General features: G+C 37.9%; 1 protein-coding gene across 1 annotated transcript; it reads right to left on the bottom strand.

Moving 5' to 3' along the window:
• Positions 1–1,251: 1,251 nt before the first annotated feature.
• Positions 1,252–7,916, bottom strand: LOC133994573 (glutaredoxin domain-containing cysteine-rich protein 2). Its single transcript, XM_062433889.1, has 5 exons — positions 7,842–7,916; positions 7,290–7,473; positions 6,204–6,313; positions 3,265–3,492; positions 1,252–1,425 (listed from the first exon to the last, which is right to left on the bottom strand). Exons 1-5 carry the CDS (start codon positions 7,896–7,898, stop codon positions 1,252–1,254), a joined length of 753 nt encoding a protein of 250 aa, XP_062289873.1. The 5' UTR covers positions 7,899–7,916.
• Between the last annotated feature and the right edge of the window lie 9,625 nt (positions 7,917–17,541).

Raw genomic sequence — 17,541 nt, 5'->3', positions numbered from 1 at the left:
TGCACTGTAAACATAAGCTGACTGGTTATGAGCTTTACTATTTTGTGTCAACTACACTTGTTATATCCAATCTTGTCATAACAGTCTCTATGTTTTATTTGGGGCCACTGATGTGCAGAAATAAATGGAGAAACTGACAATGCATCCTGCCTTAACGTAAGCCAAATGATAATCCTGTGTTAATAACAACAAAATAAACAAAGCACAAGCTAAACTTTAAACCAGCATCTGTCAGGCACAATAACAGAAGAGGCATTGAAAATGTATTAGGTGTTTTATTTCATTCATATACCAATGTTTTGAATCAAGTTGGAATGGCAACAACATGCAAATGAAAATATTCATTTAAAAAATATCTTAATTACCACATCATTTAACCCCTTGAACTAGTTTACAGTACTGTTTCCATCTATCTAACAGTTCTCCCTTGTCTTCTTAATTCTATCTCATCTTGAACTATTTCACAGGTGAAAAGTTCTTAAAGTGATAGTAGATGTATCTATACTCTGTAGGCTTGAAATGTGGCATTAAAATGTTTGTAATTGCTTTCCCAGTTGCTACAGTCAGTTTGAATTCATATGGCTAAACACTGTTTCTGCTTCACACTATCACCCTATGCTGTTACCATGCTGTGTCTCCTTTTGTCTTGCTCACTCTGATCTCTCACTTGGTCTGTATTTCATTTTCCCCTTTTCCATCTCAGACTCCTTTCCCTCTGTTTTGAAACAAATAAAATATGAAAGCATCAATTATCCTCGCACAGTACTTCATGCTGGTATATAAAAGGCTTCATTCTCTCTGGTGAACAGAGAGAGGAGATAGGAACGGGGCAGCTTCCCTGTAGATAAAATGAAATGCAAAATGTTTGCATCATTTTAATTTAAATGATAACTCTGTCATAGAACATGGGGGGGTGTTATCAACGAGAGGGGCGCAGATGCAAAATAATGTGACAACAAAAAAGTGATTATGTGTCTGTGTTATCACAAGCCATGTTCACTGCACACGGTAATTGTATTTTATGATTTTGTGCCCGCTGAACGGTCACAATCCCCTTTTCCAATGATGGCTTATGTTTCCTAGTAGTGCCTCGAAACACCCCATCAAGAACATTTTGGATTAGAGCAATATAGCCGCTGAGACGATTCTGACAAACCGATAGCACATCGGACACACTCAAACTCATAGCTACACACTCCCATTTGCTCATTCACTCTCTGTATGCCAGACATGGGTGTCTGCCAAATGCTGCTATTTGCTGGAGCAGGACTGGCATTTCTCCAGACCATGAGGGTAGCAGGCCTGGCAACGCAGATCACTGATGGACTCATTGAAGCGGTTGGCCAGCATGGACAGCTTGCTACCGTGACACAGAGAGCAGGGAGCGCAGCCTGAACCGCCACAATGCTGGCAGCTGTTGGCCTCCTGGAGACAGAAGAAACACATTAGACGAGAGAAGAGGAGGAGAAAGAGGAGGTGAAAAAGGAACTGTGAGGTGAAGCAGAGGGTAAAAAGGGGAGGAAGAGATGGGAATTGTTGAGAAGGACAAGGGACATAGGGGTAGAGATTGAGCTATAAAAGGAAAGTTGGGTGAGTTCACAGCAAAGGGAGTTTGTGTCACCCATATAAAAACAATTGCTGTATATTAGATGCCATGTTAAATGCATGATACAGACATATTACATACTCATATCTGATTGGCCAATTAGAAATTAGAGTGAGATTTGTTACTTTTGAATCAGGTAGAATACATCTGCTTTCGTTATCAAATTGTTTTTAGACGTTTTTACATATTACTAATTTTTGCACTCCAACGGTTTAAGTTGCACCGCCTTAAGCCATGTTCTTAAACAGTTAGCATTAACACGGCTATTAAGTTTAATAGGCCTGCCTGCTGGCAAACACTATACAACCTTAACAACATAGATGATTCTTTAGATATAATTTTCAATCTAATATTGTAGCTGTGTAGCAGGATAATGTTGAACCAGCCGGTCATTTTTATAGCCGGCAGAGTATTACTGCAAAATTTACAATAATGAGCTGCTCCTTGTAGATTATCAATGCAACAAGGGATAGATAATCACAAAAGATGTGCAATAAGGATACTGTGCATCTAAATCTTTCCAACAAATGGTTATCATAATTCTTAGTAAGAGTTTTGCACAATGAGATCTGTGAATTGTCCTAAGTAAACAGGACAATAATTCTGGATAAATATAAATTTCAGGTGCTACATAATAGATGCCATCCAGGATGTCCTTTAGGGAATAAGTCGGTAACAATTTTGTGATAATAATCCACTCAAGACTCTTATACAGTTCAAGTAGACTGCTGAAATGCTCTGAAACAGCATATGAAACTAAATTCCACTGGAATTTAAAATACACATGCAAATGTGCGGCATGATGATACTTGGTTGGCTCGCCACGTTGCTGCAATATAGTGATTCTTCCACTATATTGTGATGATAAGCTGTTGCGGTGACTGCAGAAAAGGTCCAGACTGGGTAAACAGATGTTGGATTTGGGTGAATACATACAAAGTATAAATCCGACCTTGTGCTAGAAATAAAGACAATGAAAGATGAACTGCTTTAGAGTTTGAGAAACAAAGGCAAAGGGTGATGAAGAAAAGAAAGTAACAAAGAGGAGTAAGATTGCCAAATAATGAAAAAAAAAGGCTGAGAATGAACTTTTTTTTCCAAGAGGCAGAGGAAAATGAGAAAATAACGAGAGAGGTGAGAAAAGGATGGAGGGAGGGAGAGAAAAAAGAACAGTAATCAGCCAAGGAGGTGAGAGGGAGGGGATAATAGCGAGCTGGGTATCCTTGCACGCTGGTAAGTGGCAGGCAAATGCTCCAAGGGCAGAGTAAAACTGTGGACTCATCAGTATCTGTTCACAGTTGACAGATAACAGTAGGACAACGGGGTGGTGGTTGTTGCAGCGGGAGGGGATACAAGGAACAGAAAAGAGAGGGGGTACAAATAAGGTGGCAGCTACAAGGAAACACAAAGGAGATTGTGGGATGAGAGTAAACACACCTCTGTGAACAATTTCAAATTATAACAGTATGGCTTTACCTACAGTCCTGCAGTTATTCTCTTAAAAGCAAAGAAACAGTCAGGAAAGGATAGCTGAAGACTTATGTAGAGAGAGGGGAAAAGGGAGAGGGACATGGTGGGATTGAGAGCACCAGGAAATAGAGATGGGGTAATAAAATCTCTACCACACCACTGAGAATAATTTGGACAAGCACCATTACCTTGGTCTCCGTGTCACTGATCTGTTTCTCCTCTTTCTCCTCTCCCTCCTGTGTGCAAAGCGCTTTAGCCCTCCTCCTGCTCCCCCTCTCCCTGGCCTTTGTGTATCCCTCCAAGTCCGCAGGGGGCACTGTCTGGTGCCGCAAAGCTTCAGGCTTCCTCGGCGGTGCCCTGATGATACGCAGATTGCTGGTGTAGATGATTATCTTGCCAAAGTCCAACACTGAGGACTGAAGGAAACAGAAAATAGAAAATATGAACAACATCTGGTGCATCCAGATGCAAGATTGAATATTTTAATTATCCTCTGCCTGTGTCAAATATTTCCAACATGTCCCTGATTTGATTCCGTTAACACCGTGAGAGAGTGTGCCCACTTCTAGCTGTGGCCTTTACAGTGTGTGTGGGTGAGAAGAGGTTTTCCATTTAAATGCATGCTGGAGAGTCACACTGCTTGTACAAAACTAACATGCTTTGTATTCTGTGTTCTGGTCTGTTGAAGCATCTGGTGGAGGAGAAAAAGAGATACAAACTCTTTTAACACAGATTTTTCATCTGCATTATTGTCTAAACACCATTATCTGTAGTCTGGAGAGCCATTTGATACTGGCAAAAATAGGATCCATTGATGTTTAGTTATTTATGTCTTTATCCATTCACTGCACTACACAGCAACCAAGTTGTTCCAGAGATAAAACAACATCACTGGTAACTATTTCTTGTAATATGAATATATAATAAAAACCTCCACCAGCAGACAAACCTATTTCCAGGAGCTCTACCTTAAATAGCTGAACTGTGCTGTTATTAAACTGGACATTACATTTTACATCCATCATTTAATCTCTGCACTTGTCACTTTCATGTAATTTTTCTCAAACAGTTATATCATTTAATTATTTATTGCACACGTCGCATTTAATTTTTGCACTTGTCATTTTCATTTCATACACTTCATTTCTTCCTCCATAGCAGGTCTGTATTTCTTTTACATAGTTAATATTTCATTATAAGTTTCATATTCCAATTTCACAACTATTAAGATTCTATTCTGTGTAAAGATTTAGCTTTTACTCTCTTTTCATTCTTTATTCCTCTGTGTAGTGGTTGTGGGAGCGAACGCCAAGGCACAATCTTTGTATGCTGCATACTCAGCTAATAAAACTGATTCTCATTCTAATTATAATAACTAATAATTTAACTAATAATTTACAGGGCAGCATTTTGTTACCAAATACTCTGTGATAACTTTGCTAAACCTTTGCTTTTACAAACTGACTTTCTGTTATGGAACAAAAAAAAAAATTATATGATGTATTTTATTTATTAAACATCAAGAAAAGAAATGCAGATAAAAAGCATTTTGTTTCAGTGTACCTCCCTTATTATAAAACAGAGAAAATCACCGGAGTCATTCAGCAAGGAAGTCATTATCCCTTGTATAATAGGGGCGTTCCTCTAGGACCACTGTACCATCCTTTCAGTGATGCCAACTAATTCCAGATTGCTGTCTTCCAGTGATAAATGTGATAAATACCGGCCTTGGTCACCAGGACTAAGTGCGACTTTGTTTAGTAGATAAAAGAATGAGGCTGACACTAAGCCAGCAGGCAGTAGCTGACCTCCCTCTCAGCCTGCTGCACTAATGAAGCCACTGTCACAGCTGCTCAGTAAAAGTGGATTTCTCCTGTCAGATGAACAATTTTGTTGCTGTTGTTGTTCCCCATTAATTGTTGTACCATTTTCACTGAGCAGCAGTTGATGCTTTAATTACCCAGGGATCTGTCTCATTTTCTATTTTAAGTCTTGATCACTTATTCTGTTCTAAAGTTGCATTAATTAGTTATAAAATGACTGTGTTTGCTGATAATTGTGTAGGCTATGTGTTTATTTTGGTTTGTCTGTTTGGTCTTCACCATACAGTATGTAGACTTGCAATGCTCTCTGGGGTTTATAAAATAAATACCACCTCCTTCACCAAGAAGCTGTGATACTTTCTTATTATAATTCCTTTCATGTAAGTAAGTCCAAAGAGATGCTGAATAGTAATTATGCTCCAAAATTAGTTATTTACCATTAAAAGGGTGCCACAACACTATATATATTATAATGTTAAGTTGTTAAAAGACCTCTTCCATAGGTTTTGTTGTGACAGCAGACAATATGTCTAGGAGTAGCATCCCTAAATAAGTACATATATATTAAATGACAATGTTCTATAGTGCTAAATTGTGCTTGAAATAAATGGACAATACAAATAATCCAAAGAGCCTTACAGGAAGCCTTACAGGAAAGATTAAATACATGAATCCAATAAACCTCATACACACACATAAATATGGACACACACTGGATCACAGCAAGCGGACAGGCACAGTTCAGATTAAATGATGTTGAAATGTGTTTTACTTTGTTCAAACTGTCAACAGACTAAGAAGATACAACAGAAGAATGCTGAATTCTGGAAAGTTACAGAAACAGCTCAGACACCATTTGATTTTCCCATCGATTATCATTTGATTATATGATTTTACACTATTACTAGATACTATTACTATTACTATACTATAGTGAGGGAAAAAAATAAAAATTTAATTGCAATTTGAAAAGGCAGAAAGCGTTTTGCACACACATAAATTATCATTAGCATGTTAATGATTCTGTTCTGTTTCAGTTCAGTATCATAGGGTGTAAACCAAAGTAAACCATATGTTCCCATGATGGGCATTTTAATTAACACACAACACAACAATTGCCGGATTGTTTTTCCAGTTCATTTAAACTGCACTGGCAAATAAATTAAGATAATTAAGACACGTCTTACCATTTCACATTCAGATGATGAAAACTGACTGGCTTCTAGTGGGGAATCATCTCTCTCTTTCATTTTGATTAATATTAAACTCAACAAGAATCAAAACCATTGAGCTGCATTGCTTACTTTGGCATCTCCATCTGCTTCGTCAGTCTTGCTTACAGCAGGCTTGTAGCTTCCCATTCCTCTGTACACATTTATCCTCTGGGCAATGAGCCCTGTTGGAGGATAGCCACCTGGGTACAGAATAAAACATGTTGATGTCAAGGTAGAGTGAGAACATCTACCAGAGATTTCAGACTCAAGTTCTGCTTTAATCTGTAAACAGCACATACTGTACTTTTTATAATTTTTGGCAGTCATACTAGTCCTGTGAGACATGCACTGATAAATAAACCCCATTCATTAAATAAGTTACCAGTTTCTGTCTACCTAACTGTTACCACACAGACTAGTTGTGTTAGCCAGGATAGCATCCCATCTAATCAATGTTGTGTCTTACTGTAATTGTACATTACATGTTAATTGTATTTTAAAAATCTTAACAAACATCCAAAAATGTCTCATTATTTTTGAGCAATGATTGACCTGTCGCATCTGCCCATATCATTCTTTGCCTGCTAACTGTCAAAGTAGTAGTGAGCTATATTTATTTTAGCTGCTGTTCTGGTTGTACCAAAACTGCAGAAACAATGTTTCTTATACAACTAGTTGAGATAACTGGTGGTTTCAGCTCAGCATGGACTACTTCTCCACCAGTAGAGAATAATGAATGGAAAAAATACTGTATACATTGTATAAAGAGCATGCTGATGTTGATGGCAGCATGACCAATGCAAATAAGTTGTCTATATTGAGCCTGCAGTTTTGAGATGTTCACTTTCATCATCATTAAGATTACATTGACACTTTGTACTTGAAATGTTTGAAATCACAGTGTCAGTTTTCACATGCACACAAAGTAAATACAAATACACTGATGCATAGTCATTTGCATTATTATTACTATGATAGTAAACACAAACTCCTTCAAAATACTTGCAATCATGCAAACCACTCCACCATATAGGCTGCAGTACTATATAATGTACACATGTTGTTGGTCTCCATGGTTACCAGCTTTCAAACAAGCCTTCACAAACAAACCTAAGTGCAGTCATGCATATTAAGTAAGACAGTCAGACAGTATGCTATGCAATGATAACAACCCACCCTGTTGGTCCCCATGAGCATCCTCAAATCCACAGAGCTGCTCCATCTCCAGGTGGCTGGGTGGGATCTTACGGTGGACGAAGCTGTGAGGGTATTTCTCCTCTGGACTGTCCAGCTCCTGACCATCCTCATACACATGCTTCAGCACCCGACCACTGTAGGACGATGCCAGCTTGAACCTCACCTGTGGTTTTAAATGGGACATGTTTTTACTGCGCTCAGTTTATTGCTGAGAGGATACATCAGCATGTTAACTACTGTACAGAGACACATTTCCATTGCTTGCTTGCATAGAAAAGAAGATTTGTGAGTTGAAAAAAATGCTGTTTGATCTGACAATAGAGGTACATACATACAAGCTAACATCCAGTCCCATCATGTATGGGCTATGATGTAAAGTCACTATGCTACTGATAATACAGCAATAGCATAAAACAATCATTTAAACTAAAATTTTGGGTACCAAAATGATGTTATCATCAACAAGACACATTTATAAAAGCACTTCATAACCCATCCAGTTGAACAAACATGGTCCTATAAATAACTCACTTTTCTGGGCTTGGTGCCTTCATAGCATTGATTCAGTTTCCTCTGAAGTTCCTCCATTGTAGCTGATTGAGAACGGGACGAAGAGAGAGTGTCAGTCCATCCAAGAAGCTCCTTACTTGGGGCAAACTGACATCAGCTGGACAGTTGTGCCTGGTGGTTGACGGATGGATAAAAGAACAGATTGGTATACAATTCGATGGAAGCACAGGATATGAAAGCCTGACTGAAGAGCTAAGCGTAAGGAGTGGGTGGACGACCAGATGAGATGAAGCTCTTTCTGTGTGTCCTGCCTCCTGAATTGGACTGTACCTGCTGTTTTAAGGGATCCACCTTTCTAACTCCCCATGTTAAATTATTCACAGCTATATCGTGTGTACAAAAGAGTGGTTGAGAAACCAGAAGCTTCGTCATCAAATAATTATGATCACCAGAATAGAAGGCAGTTGAAGCCTGTACGCAGCTCTGTGTTTGTGTGTGTAAGGAGAGAAAGAGAGAGTGAGGCTATGTGTATGTGTGTGTGTGTGTGTGTGTGTGTGTGTGTGTGTGTGTGTGTGTGTGTGTGTGTGTGTGTGTGTGTGTGTGTGTGTGTGTGTGTGTGTGTGTGTGTGTGTGTGTGTGTGAGTTGTTAGATAGTTGTGGGACTGCCAGTCTTTGGATGGGAGCCGAGTGCATCAGTGTAAAAAAAGTAAACATGAGCAGTTTATCTGTCTGTTGCTGCCTCACTGAAAACCTTTATCAAAATCCTGATCAAACTATATTGATGATGGCTAAGCTTAGAGCTGGCCCACACTGAAATATTAGCTTTCCTTCTGTGTTTTTCTGTATTGTTGATATGTGTGTGAGGTTGAATGTGTTATTCTATGTGTACCGGATGTGTCTGTGCAAGATGAATAATATAGTTCTTAGTTGAGTGCTAAAACGTTACTTCATGACTCAGTGGAGTCTGAGTCAGTCTCTTTAAAGTCTATTCTAAAGAGTCTGTTATACAGAATCTGAGGGGTTTAACAAAAAATAGATGATTTCATACACCTGACTGAGATGTTCTCCCAAGAAGACAGTGCACAGGGACCTTGTCAAGAATCAAAGACTGAAAGACAGATAAAATAGACTTACAGCAGAAATGAAAGTCCTTTACATAACACTGACAAAACAAGAGAAATAAACTTCAGTACGAACAAAAAATCCATCTGTAACTTGCAATATCTTGTGGATCTATCCCTGATGTTGCCAGCATTTCTCAGTGGATGATGCTTTCAAGTAAAAATTCAGCAAGCGAGTGATGCAGTATTTGTAATATAATAATATTTCCTCTTACAGCCACTTAAAGTACCAAATGTAACTAATTACATATACAGTTAAATTAACAATATTTCAGCCTAGATGAGTAACACAGATAGAAAGAATGTTATATTTTTACTGAACGGTGTAAAAATGCACACTTGATTAACAAGTTAACTTATAGAAGCATTTAATATAAAGAAATCCTGGAACATATACCATTGAACTGTCCCCCATCCTAATCCTTTAGTGTAATTATGTGAAGTGATGAGTCATACAATTAGTGTTTTAACTAAATTACCGTGTGCTAAATGTTTCCCTAATCTAGTGTAATGGCTTCAATTATTTGGTCAATTACTATCCTTATCTTGTATTTAACTTGCAATAACCTGCTACTTAGTGTGACTAATAGGAGGGGTTGCATGCATCAGATAGAGTGTAAAGACTTATAGTGGTGTTCAGTTGTGTTAACTTGCCTTTAGTAATTATATACAAAGCATTGGCCAATTAAAGTTTTAATAAACAATCATCAGATTTATAGTTTGTAACTTATCACATGAAATTGGGAAATGAAAGTTTTATCTGTTTGATTTGCCAGTGAGCAGTTTATTAAACTGTCATCTAAAGCCAAAACATGCATATCAGGTGAAATAATCTTTGAGTCTTTTTATGATGAAAATAAGGAGAACAAATATGCAAACTGAGCCCCTGTTCAACCCTGGCAACCAGTAATTAATAAAGAAGAGTAGCCTTTTCATGTTAGACATATAACGACAACAACAACAAAAACCGGCCTTTTACACAGCTGACATTTTGATACTGCAGGAAAAGCACAGGTGCTCCTAACAGCATTAACTATGGCTCTGTTCTATTCAAGTAGTATTTAAGTCCCAGTAAGCCATGGCTCATTGTTACAGTGTGACAATGAGCCAATGTGCACAATACCAGGATCCTGAAACTGAAGCAGCTAAATGGAATTCATAATACATTTTATAAATTACACCTGTGCTTTTCCTGCTGTGACATTATTATACTCAAAAGGCTGAATGAGACTAATTTTGACCAAAGATTTGTACTTTTACAATCAAACGACCTTTGTCAGGAAATTGTTTCCTTTAAAATTGGAGTGCCTCTATGTAAAATACCTTATTGAACCAAAAAGTAACTCAACATCTCAGTTTATAAATTTGAAATGATGTTTCACTTCGTAGCTCTCTGATTTGGCGATGTACTGTACTGTCTGAGAAGCAGGGTGATGCTGATAAATATTACATTCTCAATAAAATAAAAAATATCCAAAAAATGCGTTAGATTGGATTTCTACCTACAAAATAAAGCAATTATGACCTAATCATAGGTCTTTGATAAGAAATTGTTTCCTTTTGTCATATGAAAAAAACACTCTATAACTTTGCTCTTTGCCATTTTCAGAATTGGCCATAGTGACTTCTTTTTAAGGCTAATGATTGAGGCAATGATTCACTCTCTCTCACGTCAGCATCCTTTTAAGCTACATTTGCCAAGTTCAGTGTGTGTGTGTGTGTGTGTGTGTGTGTGTGTGTGTGTGTGTGTGTGTGTGTGTGTGTGTGTGTGTGTGTGTGTGTGTGTGTGCGTGTTAACATTTGTTTTTTAGAGTGCCTGTAATATCCAACCCATAAATGCATACATATTTGAATTATTCTGTTATTTTTCGAAAGTGTTATTATCCATATTTTGAAACTGCCGATGACATTAGCAACTTCAAGTGGCCACTTTGCAGAACAAACACCAATCTAACAAATGGAGCGTCATTAACCTCCATGCATGTCGAGATCAATCTTATAATTATCCTTACAGAAGACTGGAGAGCTGAGAGAGAATAGATTGTTGAAAAACAGAGAGAGAGAGAAAGGGGGAGCGTGGGAGAGGGAGAGCACTGTGAAAAGGCAGAGACCCCCTCTTGTCTTTTCCCTGACTGAGCGTCAGTTTAATCAGCTGTCAGAACAAACAAGTATGGTCACTCAAGCGAGAAATTGTTTTGGGTGCATCACAGTAAATGAATCGTTTAACGTAGTGGTTCTTAAAGTCTGGTCCAGGGACCCCCTGGGGTCCTTGAGGAATTCCAGGGGTTCTCCAGCAAAAAGGGGAATCATTTATTTTCACTATAATTCCATCCATAAATAACAGAAAATATGGCTATTTTGATCATGGCTTTCATACACTATCTGTATTAAATCATCTAAAAGCAAAAATCTTATCAAATTGTACTAATTTGTGTCAGTTTAGGGGTCCTTGGCATGAAAGAGTTTGAGAACCACTGGTTTAATGTGCCACAATTCTTGCTGCTTTTTGTTTAAATGACTGCCACTATAAATATGTCTCTTTATGTCTCAACTTTAACAGTTTATGTATATTCTATTATCCCCATTATCCTCCCTAAATACGATATGCAGTATAAACTCCATCACTACAGGATATGCTCTCTGCTAGCTATAGATCTTTATCTAATGCATTTTCAGTGTTTGGATGGTATAGATCGAAAAAGAGAAATAATAGTTTTGGTTTCACTGTGCTGATGATAATGCATTGGGACCTGAGTGCACAAGACAAGCCTCATTGAACCCCAAATTTAAACCCAAATGGAGGTCTATTCCCCAGATGGTCTGATGCAACGTGTACGTGCAAACAGTTTTGAATGTGTAAATTAAAATCCAAACTCTATCTTACGCTGTATCCATAAACCAAGCATGTGCATGATGAGAGCAGGCTGCTTTAAAAAACACAGTTAAATAACATTCTTGCTGTTTATGCCTCAAACCCACTGTAGCAACAATCCCACCATCCTACCTTACCCTGGCATTAATGGATAATTGTTACAGTAATCATTTTGTGTTTAAGGCAGAATGTTTGTAAAGTTTGATTATTTACCCCAGAGGGTCTGATAGTATAATACTTGGCATGTCTCACCATGAGACCCCGGGGAAAGTACATATCCTTGCCACCCATTTCTGTAATGTACTCTTTCCTTTTCCCTATCTCTCTGAAATTTTATGCTGTGTGAGTAAAGTACACAAAGGCAAAAGAAAAAAAAGGAAGGAAGGTGAAACTCTTCAGTTTCACTTTTAAAAGACACCTACTTATTATTTAGGCCGTACTATTTTTGACGCCCTCCCAAGGGGAAAGGTATTGACTGACTCTCATATCAGCGGCACCTATTTTGAGGCAACAACAGAATAGAGATCAGTCAGAAACACTGGTTTCAATTCTTCCATGGGTCATTATCCACACGGTGCACTGAAGTCAAATTTTTTGGAGACTTAAATTAATTTGCTGACAGCGGGAGAGGTGGATTTACTCAAAGTGTCACACAAGTAATTCATAAAATGAGCTGTCCCCTCAGGTCTCAGCAGACAAGGAAATAATGATCACCTGGTGTTTACAAATGGAAACCACCACTGTTTTACATTCTCTCTCTCCTTCTGCACCAAACTCAAATTGTACTGCTTGAATATTTTGCTCTGCCCTTAGGCAGCTGACATGCAGGAGGGAGGAGGAGTATGAGAGGAGCAGAAGAAAAAGACAAAGATTGAAGGAGGGAGGAAGTGAGAAGCTGGAATTGGAGCTGGATGGGACTAAGACAGGGAACCAAAGAGAGAAAAAGAAAGAGCGACAAACTACAGATGAATGTGAAAGATCATATTTGTCTGAAATTATGCCCAAAGACACTGATGTCACATGCTTTCTAAGGGTTACAGATGCAAATAAAAAAGACGATATATATCTCAGATTAGGGCTGTAGTTCACCTAATTTAAATATGTCTTCACTTGTGTCATTCATTTGTGTTTACTGAAAGTCATACAGTTATTTTAAAAACAGTAAGAAGGAAGAATATTCACACACACCTTGATAACTACAAGGTTGCAGCATTCATTCCTTTTATCTAACATTCATGAGGGAGCTTGAGCCAATCCCAGTTGACATTAGGCGAGAGGCGGGGTATACCTTTGATAAGTTGCCAGTCAATCACAAGGCTAACATACATAGAGACAGACAACCATTCACACTCACTGGCAATTTGGAGTCACCAATTAAATTAACCTGCATGTTTTTGATCTGTGGGAGGAAGTCGGAGTACCCACAGAAAATTAACATAGACACAGGGAGAACATGCAGACTCCACACCATTCAAATTTCCTGCCAGCAATCGGGTTTGAAACTAAATCCCTCTTGCTGTGAGACCACAGTGCTAACCGGTGCACCACTGTGCCGCCCGCAAAATGGTGAGTATAGTGACCTGGAAATGTTATACATGTATCTGTCAACGACTAGCTATGGGAAAATGTCATCTCAACAAAAAAAAAGCATACAGAATAATAGCAATTAACATATAGATTACATAACATATGAAACTCTCAGATTGCATAAGTTTTTCCAAGTTTACTAAGTGACTTAAATGATGACAAAGCAGAAACCTTCAACGCTGAATTAGATTAAACTGTCATTTAAAAAAAATCTGTTCCTCAGCAGCAATGTTTTAAATAGAACTACTAATGCCTTTAAACTTCATTATCTTAATTACAGTGTCTATCAAATGATAGATGTTGCGAGTCACAGTCAAGTTAATATTTAATATTTCACTGGGACTGAATTTCTACCTCATTTTTTAATTAGCTGTGTGGTGCTGGTGTTTAGCTCCCATGAAACCTTAAGCCTATGCAGAAACTTGCAGCTGGGATGCTAGAGAGGCTTCTACTGTGACCTCTCCACCCTGCTCTAATTTCATCCTCAGAAAGACGCCCCTTTAAAAAAAAAATTATGCATGACTGTTTCCACTAACTGCAATCCAAGCCAAAATGAGATTCAGGACATCAGTGGGAGAATAGGGGCAGGGAGCTGGCAGAAATCAGCAGATACTCTATTCTACTATCTTTTTTATGCTTTTTCAAAAGAGTATGATGTTGATGAAAGACCCATTTGAAAATATTCATGTGAAGTGACTGTAGGCGTGTGCTTATCTGAAAAATGAATCGAAGTTGCAAACAAACAGGATTCTGGTGCTCAATTTTATCACAAAGTTTTACATTTAAAACATGTTGAAGATAAAATTTTAAATGCTCACTTGAGGGATTTTCTTTTACAAAGAAACTAAAGAAACAAACATTGGGTCTTTGTAGCCAACTTGTACATTTTGTACTTTTGAAAAGAATTCCCTGTCAACAGCTCATACTCCATTGGCATCTGGCACTTGTGTGGATGACACTTTTACTAAAATGCTGTTCTGCTCCAGCACCGACAGCTTCATCCAACAATAACATCAACCCCACACATCAAGTTCGAAAGCCAGAAGGAGGAAATAAGACACAGTGTTCATGTCAAGACTGACACAAGCACAAAGATCACGGTGTACAGGACACATCAAATATAAACAAAAAACATGAAATGCCCATGGTGAAGATTCTCTTTCTCATTTTAGTGAAGAGGACAGAGAGAAAAAGGTATACTAAGTGCCAACGACGATTGGGTGATGAGAATCCCATCCTGACTTAAGACCAAGACGGACACTGCCAGCTCAAACAGAACCACCAGAAGCATGCCAGTGGGACTCAATTACACGGCTGGGCTGTCAGAACATCTTGCCAGAGACCTTAAGATCTCTGCTGGTACACCCTAAAGACAGGACCCCACTGAGAGGAAAAACTGCAGTTGTGCATGACATTACATGCTTTCTCCACGTGTGGGGAATACATTGGTGGAACTGAGCCCATCACAAACAGCCCTGGACTGTGAGGTGATTTTGGCCACTGTTGGATGCATAACATAATGTCCATTGCCACCAAAAATACTTTTTCCTGTCGTTACAAAGGGAACATCTATACAACTATGCATGTATTTTTCTTAGCGTCACAAACATCCCAAAATGACTTGTGGGTATTATGAGAATTGGTTCCATTAGGTGTCTGAAAAGTCTTCAAGGTCTGTATCAGTAAAGTATGCCATTGCATCCATGCAGTATCCAGTTTTCTTATTACATCCATGGGTGAAATGGCAAGAACCCTGCAAAAGAGACGAACGAATCTGAATGACAACAAATGACAACTAAACTCCATCTAAATCTCCTCAATATTGTTTTCAATTTCCAAACAGAAAGAATAGAGTTGTACAACCCAGATGATAGATATCTAATTTTTTCAGTATTGACAGAGATCATTTTTATCTTTCTATTCCAATCCCCTATGTTGCTGTCATGTCAGAATGTGTCAGGCAAAAAAAACTTGAGATAAACAAGCCTTTCCAATTAGCATAATAAAGGATGTCACAAACAAATGAATAATTCATCATTCTTGAACCTGAGTATTAAAATGTCATACTATTTCCATACAACAATGAACTGGGGTTGTGAGAAAATTGACATTTTTTGAGCAGTGTAAATGGCCAGTTTAGTATCTGAAATGACATATCCTTTGCATTACTTAGATTATTCGGATAGTAAATTTAGGTAGTCAAAAATCGATTTAAATGTCTAAAATATTGTTTGATTAAAACATCAGCGCAGATGCATTCATTGCAAGTTACCATGTGTAGTTAATTTTTTTCAATCTATTCATTCATTATTACAGCTAAATCGGTGGAAATTGGAAATTTTGAAATCTGTTGAAAAATCAGTTCCAATTTCTAATGCTCTTGATGAGGCACCCCAAATATATTCAGTAGCACAATAAAATCAGCAGGAATATACAGAATTGACCCCACAGACTTATAAGATATAATGAAAATCAATGTATGATGAATAACACAACAGAGCAAAATCAAGATGGGTTGAAACAAATCATTGTAATCATTGCTGCAGGTAGAACTGATGAATGTAGGAATGACCGCAGGAGAGAGACTTACTCATAAAATCCACCCTTCTTACTTGTTTGGGAGCGACTTGTGATTGGTCATCATAGGAGTAGCTGATCAGTCAACTGATGGCGTACACAACTTCAGTGCTCTACCTAGATTAACAAAATGCTCCCACAGTTAATACTGCAATCTTTGGTATCAGTTGTACAGATAAAAAAAATACCATGAACACATGAGCTTTATCGCTTTACCTACCATGGAGCCATAAAACATTGTCCTCGTGAGATTTAACAGCATTGCCTGAGTGTGTCTGTGACGAATCAGAGTAAAAAGCTATATCTAATAAATAAGAAAAGATTAGCCATATACAGGGAAGAATCCAATAGGGGATCAGGAAAAATCCCAGTGAAATGATAAGTATGGGCTAACTGAAAATTATGATCAGTACTGCAGCTTGAGTTGATAGGGCTGTTCACAAGTTTCTGCATGTCTCACCCCAAGTTTAGTGTGGTAGTGTCAAGACGATAGATACAATATCTAGATACAGTTTTTTTCTTTCTCAGAAACTAGACTGATTTTCATGTAAGCAGCCCCTATTACATTTGTGTTTGATTGTTTGTTTCGAAAAATAACAAAAGGGACAAAGAAAACTGTGGCGGCTCCCCTAATCAATCTCCATCTAATGATCGTCTTTGCTTTGGAGAAAGCCCCTATTTCAAGAGGGTCTGGCTGCACTGCAAAGACAGAAATGGCCGTGGCAGATGTCACTTGAGAAGAGGGAGTTTACTCTGGAGTGAAACCAAGTAAATAGACAATCCTAAATCCAATATAAACACAGTGGCGGCCCACAAAAATCTGAGAATTAGAATGTGTGTCCAGCCCCACCAAATATTATATAGATTGAAAAGCAAGAGAATATGCATTTGTACATATTTTGATGTCATCTTTAAATACTTATGTATTGCATTTTTTTATTTTGTCATTCATGAATGAGAGTAACACATCAGCAATGGTTACTAGGCAAAATCTGTAGTGATGTCCAGTCAAAAATAATTTCCTATGTAAACTGAAAGTCACCGCAGCATCAAAAGCTGTAACATATCCAGTATTATCATTTATTAAACTTTTCATATGTGTGTTATTACCATAATCTTTTTTGTCAATCTGTCTTGGTTATGTTGTATCATTTTGTAATTTGAGGTGTGTTCATGTGGTCATGTGTTTATCATGGTTTTTTTTCTTCCTTTTATTATATTATTGTGTATTTTATTATGTATGAATTTCAAGTATGAAACTAGATATGTTGACCACATTCTATATTTGAAAATATTCCCATCCTCTATTGCCATGCATTACCTTCGATAACGACTCTGCAAAGTTCTGGAAATGTACTTTATGATAATGCAGTTTTTGCAAATGAGTTCCCTGAGGTGCCACATTTGTTGTTCACCCTCACTGTCTTTCCCAATCTGTCTTTCCACCTTTTCCATCAAGCATTGTAATGGGTCTGATAATAGTGTAGATGACAGTCTATGGTTGGGGCCCCATGCTTAGTGTATCCAGTCTAACCAAGTGCTTCAACCTGTCACTAATTTCCAT

The sequence above is a fragment of the Scomber scombrus genome, chromosome 14 (assembly GCF_963691925.1).
Source record: "Scomber scombrus chromosome 14, fScoSco1.1, whole genome shotgun sequence".
NCBI lineage: Eukaryota > Metazoa > Chordata > Actinopteri > Scombriformes > Scombridae > Scomber > Scomber scombrus.
The sequence above is the reverse complement of the archived record's forward strand: the minus strand, read 5'-3'. Positions and strand labels throughout refer to the sequence as shown.